General features: G+C 50.8%; 1 protein-coding gene across 1 annotated transcript in view; it reads left to right on the top strand.

Moving 5' to 3' along the window:
• The window catches only part of Taf4 (TATA-box binding protein associated factor 4), a 66,135-nt gene that overhangs the window by 32,064 nt on the left and 25,148 nt on the right, over positions 1–8,923 (top strand). The window contains exons 2-3 of the mRNA XM_013116609.3: positions 6,808–6,968; positions 8,220–8,339. Coding sequence (XP_012972063.3) covers positions 6,808–6,968; positions 8,220–8,339 — 281 coding nt within the window. The remainder of the gene's footprint in view (positions 1–6,807; positions 6,969–8,219; positions 8,340–8,923) is intronic.

The raw sequence follows: 8,923 nt of genomic DNA, 5'->3' as shown, positions 1-8,923 counted from the left end.
CAGCCAGGGTGACTTTGGCCACTTAGCCTCTTCTGCCAGTATGGTCCCATGGGAAAGGCTCTTCGTTGCCCATCCTAACCGGCATACCTGGAAGGCTAGATGTCATTTGGCAGTCGTTGTGCTGGTGCCTTCTCACCAGTGTCAGTTTTGTTTTGAGACAGTATCTTGCTACATAGCCTAGGCTCAAATTCATCATGTCTTCCTGCCTCAGCCCTCCCAGTGCTGGGACTTGAGATGTTTGCTGTTATCATATCCCATCCCTGCTCATGTGTGGAGGTCTCTCCTGGCCCCTCTTGTCTTCTCTTGAGACTCTACCTCCCTGGACTTCCTGCTGTCTACTTAGTCATTTCCTCTACCTGGCCAGCTCCTGACACTTAATGTTGGGCAACTTCACTGTGCCCGTTCTCCACTGTGCTGAGCTCTTGTCCAGGCCCAAGGCTGTGCCTGAGTCTTCTTGCTCACCTCTCCTATAACTAGCTGCTGGGTGCCAGGAAGTGGGTAGAGGGAGGAGGACAGGAGGCAGAGCATGGACTGGGATGAGGGCCTGGGTCAGTCAGGGGTCACCAGTCAGGCTTCTGTTGCTCTGTGCTCAAACTATCTCATCTCATCAAGTTTACGTCTCTACATCGCAAGGCAGGGTTTGCTTCCAGATCTTTATATTTCATAGAAAGGAAGGGCTCATTCTTCCCCTAGATCCACCACCTCCTAATGGTTACAGTGAGCCTCTGCTGGTCTGTAGCTGATGGGCTGGGCATTGGGGCTACAAGCCTGTGCTTTTGTTAGATACTGTTCAAGATGTAGGTGAAGTACTTAATGCCTTCATCTTGAATATGCAGCTGTCTGTAGGGGAAGATGCCACTATTGTATTTTTAATTCTCTCATATATTCCATTCTGACCTCGGTTCCCCTCCCATCTCTCATCCCAGGCCCTCCGCTCCCTCATGCACTCCTCCTCCATTTCCCTTCAGAGAAGGGCAGGCCTCCCAGGGATGTCAACCAAACATGGCCTATCACGCTGCAGTAAGACTGAGCACCTCCTCTCATATTAAGACTGGGTGAGGCGACCCAGTAGGAGGAAAAGAGTCCCCAAAGCAGGCAAAAGTGTTGAGCATTATGAGTCCCACAAGAACACCAAGCTACACAACTGTAACATAAACAGAGGCCTGCAAGATGTGCTAGGGTCGGGTGGCTCGGAAGATGACACCAGACTCCGAAGGACATCAGGCTACAGGTGGTTAGTGTTCAGGTGTCTGCACTGGCCGTCCTTGGGGCTCTGACAGGACCCACCCTCAGCTGCAGCCTTTAAGATCACCACCTGTGCACATTCATTACCTTCCCCTTAGGAAGGGCCCTGCCCACCTCCCGTCCTCTCTCTCCCTGCTTCTCTGCCTGTCTCTCTGTTGTCGTCCCCCTCTCTTCTGCCACTCCTGTCCCCAGAGGCAGGTCTCCCTTCTCCCCTCCCCCCTTCCCATTCACTTTCCCCCAATAAGAAACTCCTCCACCCAAGCTGTCACATGGCTGCTGCTTCTCGTGCACCACGTGTTAAAATTACAGCAGTTGGTCATCAAGCCCTGCACACTACTTACATGCACACTGCTGCTTGTGAAAACACAAATTAATCTCTGAAAGGCATCTCACAAAAAATTTAGGGTCTAACATTTTGAAGGGAACCCTAGTATGGAAACTGGGCTGAAGTGCTGTGGGCTTGTGGGTACAGAACTGACCACTCCATGGGGCCTTACTTGTCTCCTCCTGTGTAGCAGCCTCTTGTTTGGGGCTGTAGGTGCTTAACCCAGATCTGAGGGAGCCCGGACTGTAGCCATGGAGTATGCTGGGGAGAGGTATCAGTGGCCTACCCACCAACCCCTGGCCAATTTTGTGGCTTACAAGATACAGAAGGACACAGTACATGGATGGACACTTTCAGGAGGGTCACTCCCAACTAGGAGTGTAGAAGGGGCTGCCCTCTCCCCAGCCCACTCACTCTCTCCCTCTCCTCTCCCCTTTCCCCCTCCAGAGAAGCAGCAGCTCAGTGTCATATTCTCCCCCCCCATTTTTCGAATCAGGGTCTCATGAAACTGGGACTCAGGACTGGCCTCTAACTTTGGTCTTCCTGCCCACCTCCTGTGTGCTGGGATTACAGGTTATGCAGTGTTGGGGATGAAACCCAGGGTTTCATATATGCTAGGTACACTCTCACCTGCAGCCCAGCTCAGGCCCCTTCTGAGGTCCATTTGGTGCCCAATGCTTACAGATAGAGTTTATAATAAACATTTGTTGAACAATGTGTAATTTAGATGTTTGTAAAGATAATATTGATGATTTTTTGTGTGTGTTTGGGGGGAAGGACCAATGCAAAAAGCAACTTATTGTTAACTATATTTACCCTGCTCTGAAAAGAGATGAATTAGACATTTGAAGTGATTAGGACTTGTGGTGGGAAGGAGGAGAAATGCAGATGAGCAGAAGTGGCTAATTTCAGGGAGCAAAGGCTTCTGTAGGTTCTAACTTCTGCCCCCAGGGACCTGATATGGGGGAGGACAGCCGCTGTCTCCTATCTGAGAGAAACTGTCTGAAGAGCCTGCTGCCGCCACTCTATGGGGAGGCTGCTCTGCTTGGCAGCTAGAAGGGACTTAGAGGTTCTGTGTCTGCAATGTTCTGGCCTATGAGTGAGCAGGTAGAGGCTGCCAGTCGGAAAGGGTCGCCTCCGTTCTCAGCAGCTGGAGTTCAGTCCTGTAATGGGAGGGAGGCGTGGGAGACAGCTCAGGCAGGCGTGGAGCCCGCGTGGATGGAAACGGGCAGGCTGTGTGACAGTGGGGTATGGAGAGGAAGAGCAAGGGGGCTTGGAATAGTCTGGAAATTGGGTGGATATAAGTGGGGGTGAGGTGTATGGTTCCAATGGGAAGTGAAGGCTGGGAAGAATTCTCTGGGAGTGAGCAGAGAGGGAGTGGTGTTCAGGGTGAGTAACCAGTAAAGTAGCCTGTAGAGTAATAGAAGAGCTAGAGAAGTAGGAAGAGCCTAGGACAGCATGTCCCCGAGTGACAGGGAGATCTGAGGCAGTGGCATGTTTTCTTGTGGGATTCTGTCACATACCTGTGAAGCACAAAGCTGGGATCTTCTCCACCCTCGCGTCAGGAAAGAGGACTGGTGTTGAGTTACTCACGCTGGTGAACTCGGCACATCAGTGGAATGGGGCTGCATGGGGAATCCGAAGTGGGCAGACTGCCTGTAACTGCTTCTCAGTTCTCGGGTGACTCCAGCACCAATGCCTATGCAGAGTGCAGGCTGGAAAGACACCGAGGCCTGGCTGGGCTCCCCCAGGACCTAGTGTGTGGGCTGCTGGGGTCAGCAGATGCCCACAGTGGTAACTGTAGCCCCCTTCCTGTGCTCTCGTTACCAGCTTCTGAAGAGAAGAGAGGTACATGTGTTTTCTTGCGAGGTTCAGGCGGCGCCCTCTCAGGTGGTTTCCTGTATGGCTTTACTCTTAGGCTTGACCACACTTTCTCCTGTGGCATTTCTGGGGTTTCTGTCCATCAGAGAACTCCAGTGCCATTTCACACTTTGGCTCGCAGTCTGATGCGGAGGTTCTTAGCATTCTCCCTGGACTGCTTACTGTCTGAACTATACTACAAGAGGTGCTAGTGCAGGCTCAGCTTCCAGTTACCGTGGGTGAGGGCTGCATGAGGTAACACTCGTGTGTGTGTGTGTGTGTGTGTGTGTGTGTGTGTGTGTGTGTCTGTTCGTTCTAGTGACTGGATATGCTACTCAATACTGTACCTTATCTTTAGATCTTAGCTGGTTCTTGCATTGTGTGTCCTTATATTCATGTGTGTGTGCATGTGTATGTGCATATGTGTGTGTGCGTGTGTATGCGCGCGTGTGTGCATGTGTTCACCATGTTTTTGGTGTAGTTTGCTAGACTGACACACATATCCCGAAGACCCCGCCAGTCAGGATATGAGCCTCTTATCATCGCAACACTTGGGCTGTTCCCCCATTCTCCAGTCTTTTTGACCTGTTTGTCAGTTTTCTGTCACTTGGAGTTGGGTCCTGGAACATAGAAGTATATAGCATGGACCTTTTCCTGGCCACTTTGATTCAGTGTTGTCATTTGAGGGTTACCTGTATTGTATCCATAGCTCATTTCTTTATCTCTGTCTACTTTCCCATTATGTAGATATCTTAGATATGTTCCTCTAATGGTATTTTGTTGTTCCCAGTTTTGGGTTGCCAGAAATAAGACTGCTTCAGTTAGCCCAGGTCCAAGTGTCTACAGAGTGGAGGACTGCACCCCATCATGGGGCATGTCATTTCCTAAAATTGTGGGATGGTGTTCAGGGAGTGCACCTTGTGCTACTGGGAGTTCTCTGCCCACATCTCTAGTTTGGTCTCCCTTCTCCTGTAGTAGTGGGTGTGGATAGCTCCGTATTGTGGATTTAATTTGCACGTTCCACCTTGGCTTGTGACACTGAGCTAATTTGTTGCTTAGGGCTGTGTGCCTTTCATCTCTGGGAGGTGTCTTTTTGGATCTGTTGCCTACTTGTATTGTAATTTTCTTGCTGAGATGTGGGTGGGACGTATGTCTGTGTGTATTTTGTACATCAGCCCTCTGTCTGTGTGCCCCCTGGGTTGGTGACCAGCATTTCCTCTCAGCTTCTAGAGAAGAGTGGTACATGGAGGCAGGTGTCTGTGAGTTGCCCACGTGTTTCCTTATGGACCATGCTTCTGGAATGATTTCTAGAGTAACCGTGTTCTTTTCTCTCCTGGAGCCCTGGCCTTATGTGTAGAGGGTGGATCCAAGTCTTTTACCTGTACTGTCCCATTGTCCTTGCTCACTCGGGTTTCTGTCCATCTGTGTGGGCTGTCTCTGCACTCTGGGCTGTGCTGATGCATGATGAGAGATACTGTGTGGTCTCCGGAGATTCCTGAGGCATTTGTAGGTCTCCCTTGGGTACAAACCCATGTTCATGTCCTAGTGTCATTGCATTTCTTCAGAACTTACATGTTTAAGACGGAGCATCTGAAATACTTACCTTCCTTCCAGGTGGCAGGCGGCAGGCACGTGAGGTCTGCTGTCTGCTGTAGAGCCAGCCCCCAGTTGTGCCAGCTTGCTGTGAGCTCTGGACTTGTCTCCCTGAAGTGACCAGTGGTGTTGGAGTCCTGTGTGGTCTGGAGGGCACCATCTCACTTCCTTATCAACACGGCAGAGTTTTGCCGCCATTGCCAGGGCCCCATCCAGGACATGCATCATTTGTGGGTGCTTCCCTTTTCTTTCACACACTTGTTGGAGCTTCTGAGGGACCCCCTCAATGTTATCACACCCTTTCTACCAAGTCTCTACTTTTCCTTTCTGCAACGTCTTTTGTGTGGGGCTGGATGCCCTCATCTGGCCATCCTGTGGGTACTGGATATTCCGGTAACACTGAAGGGCCTTCTGATGAATACTTACTATGGTTAAGGTGGATGTTTTCTAAAGAGGGGTGGGGCTTCTACATTTGTCTGGGTAGGTCTAAGGAGAAACACTGGCCACCAGTGTGCTGATGTGGTTGTATGAGGTAGTTCTGGAGGGACATTCATTTCTTTAATCCCAATAAGAGGGCTTTCTGAATTAAGAATTTACTAAGTATGCCAGTGGGTGGTGGCACACACCTTTAATCCCAGCGTTTGGGAGGCAGAGGCAGGTGGATCTCTGTGAATTTAAGGCCAGCCTGGTCTGTAGAGTGAGTTCCAGAACAGCCAGAGTTACACAGACTGGATTTCAGTCTCAAAAAACAACAAACAAACAATTTTTTTTAAAAAAACGGAGTTAAAAGAGGCCTTGCTGCTGTTCTGATAAACTCAGAGCTTGACAGTATCAAAGACTCTTCCTGTATGATTGCTCTGGCTTAATCCTCACAGAGGGGAAGCTCAGGGTTTGCTGAGTGTATAGCTTATAGAAGGCTCTAGTCTCAACACCCCACTCCCATCTCCTCCTCCCTGGTGGGTGTGTTACTTTGGAACTGTGTCCTGCTGGGCTGGACTGAGGGTGTTTGTAACTCTGCTGTGGACGTTAAATTTAAGACAGGTTACTGTTGCTTCTAGAACTTAGGGTACAATTGGTTGCTGGTTTGAAACCAAAAGTAGTCAAACCTCACTGATAGAATGTGCTTTCCCAGAGTTCAGGAGTTTTGCTGGGTGAGAGAGACTGTTCTGTGCCTGTACCTGTTGTTGTGGGGAGTGTCAGGGAAGCTCAGCCCCTACAGCTGACCAGAGTAGTATTCCTATGAGGAATAGGGGACCACACTTTTTGGTTTGGTTTGGACATTCTGGGATATCAAGCTGGAGAGACTTGGGCTATGAACCGTAGAGGTGATGGTGCACTTGGAGGCAGGGCCCCAGCATTGTGAGCACACTTCAGTGCTGGACAGAAATGTGGAGAAGGTACAGAGCTACTCGGGGCATGGACTCATAGGTCTTGGAAGCCTGCAGGGAGGGGTCCTGCTGCTCTGTGAGTGTGGTCAAGGCAGAGGCAGTGGCAAGACACTGGCTTAGGCTCCCACATCTCAAGGTGCTGCAGGGTAGGGCACACATCTGGTTTGAAGCTGCGTCCACTGCTTGGCTTTACCACTCAGGTTCCTTGTGAAAGGAGATGCACTGTGATCTTAGTGTGTTTGGACAGTCCTCCACCATCCTGTGCTGTCTCCCCTGAGGAACCAGCTGCTCTGCAGCTGCTCGTATTTCTCCAGTAGTGATTAGTCCCTTGGCCAGGTCTCCTTGTGCTAGAGTAGGAAGTGCTTCTTGATGCCAAGTCTCATTTGCACCCCCCAGGAATGGTCCTCGTGCGGAGTGAGAATGGGCAGTTGTTAATGATCCCTCAGCAGGCCCTGGCCCAGATGCAGGCCCATGCCCAGGCCCAGCCTCAGAGCACCATGGCACCCCGCCCTGCAACCCCTACAGGTGCTCCACCTGTCCAGATTTCCACGGTGCAGGTGAGTGCATGCACGGTGAGTAGGCTAGTGTGGGGTGGCCCCAGCTCAGCCTGGCCCTCACCTGCTCCCACCCTGCACACTGGGGATGTTGTGAGAGTGTGGGTATGTCCTGTGTGAGTGCACACTGACGCATGCAAGTGTTTTCAAACTCCTGCACCAGGCTGGTGCAGGCCGGCTCTGGTCTCCCAGTCTCCTAGCTGAGGCCATGTGCACTGGTCTTGAGGCCAGTGCTCAGCTTGCTGACTGAGTTGGGTTACAGTGGACACTTGGTCAGCTACCTTGGCTGAGCCCTGGTCTTTCTCTTGCCACCAGTAGGTTCACTCTCACTGTCCCAGTGTCTTTCTCTGTAAAGTGCAGATCTAGTAGTGCACAGGTCATGGGACTGTCGTGAAGACTGAGATGCTTGAAGTATAAGAGTGAGTAGTGGAGCAGAGTGGAGGCCACACAGATGTACCCTTGAGGTCATAGAGCTTGATGCCAAGCTGTGTTGTCCCAGTGTGCAGTGCCCCCACCTCCCCAGCACAACAGCCCCTCAGGGGTCTGGGCCAGCACTCTGGTGTATGCTTTGTGTGGCCTTGCTTTTGTCGGGTGCCTCCCTAGATAGCTGGCAGCTAAAGACACAGAGGGAGTGACCCTGCCAACTCTGAGCTCCCTCTGGAGCTGTGCCTCGTCCTGTGGACGGGGTGTATGTGCTGGAGGTGACTGAGCTCCCATAGGAACGACACAGCAGCAGCTCTTTTGGTCTGAGTGCTGTTTCCTGAGGAGGAAGCCCGTGACTGTGTTGATGGTCCTCTGCACTTCTCCATCTGACCTTTGTGTCTCCTCTCACACAACTCTTCTGTAGCCACCTCAGGACTCCAGGTGTCTCCATCCTACCTGACCCCAGCCTTCCCCTTTTACAACCCGTGGCAATCCTCACTTTCAGTGCAGGCCAGCATCGTTCTAAGAGCAGTGCCACCGCTGGGTTTCCAGGTCTCTGCTTTAAAAGATGGCATTTTGTAGACTTCACTAAAAAAAGTCTGTCTTCAGAATTTTCTGTGAAAAGTTTCTGATCATACATTTTTTCTTTGGCTAGAAAGTTTTGGGCTTAGGATGACTTCCATGTAGGTAAGTAGTAAGCTGTGGGTTACTTGACTGCAAAAATATTTAGGGGTGTGTGTGTGTGTGTGTGTGTGTGTGTGTGTGTATGTGTGTGTGTGTGTGTGTGACCTACTGTAGTTCATTTTAGATGACTTCTAACTTATTTTTCAGGCTCCAGGAACACCTATTATTGCACGGCAGGTGACCCCAACTACCATAATTAAGCAAGTGTCTCAGGCCCAGACGACGGTACAGCCCACTACAACCCTACAGCGGTCTCCCGGGGTACAGGTGAGGATTCTTTCTCCTCGGGTTGCTTTCTTAGCAGCAATACAACCACACCAGCTTTGCTTGGCTTCCAGACCACACTGCCCCCCCTGTGTCCCGTTGCTGTGATGACAGCGCAACCCAGGAAGTGATCATCTTTTTCTTCCTTCATCTCCTCTCTCTTCATCTTTCCCTTCTTCTCTCTCCTCTCTTCCTCTGCTTCCTCCTCTTTCGAGCTAAGGTCTCAGGAGGTAACCCCCTATTTGGCTGGGGACTTGCTGTGGGGACCACACTGACAGTACACTTGGAATGCTCTTCCTGCTTCTGCCTCCTCAGTGCTAGTTTTTTTTGTAGTATCCTAGGTGGGGGTGGGGAAAGTATCTGCAGACACTGGTTGTACACGACACATGTTGATGCTCTTGCGGTGCAGCTTCTAGTGTAGAGCCAAGGGGAGGGACTTACATTCCAGGAGCTCCTCTGTTGCAGAGGGCAAAGCAAATGTTAAGAGTTGGGGAAGGGGCTGGTCAGAGAGGATATACCTGATCAGAGAGGATATAACATGATTGGAAAGATGTACCTGACTCTGAAAGATATTCCTAGTCAGAGAA

This window comes from Mesocricetus auratus, unplaced genomic scaffold, assembly GCF_017639785.1.
Source record: "Mesocricetus auratus isolate SY011 unplaced genomic scaffold, BCM_Maur_2.0 Super-Scaffold_100028, whole genome shotgun sequence".
In the NCBI taxonomy this organism is placed as follows: domain Eukaryota; kingdom Metazoa; phylum Chordata; class Mammalia; order Rodentia; family Cricetidae; genus Mesocricetus; species Mesocricetus auratus.
The sequence above is the reverse complement of the archived record's forward strand: the minus strand, read 5'-3'. Positions and strand labels throughout refer to the sequence as shown.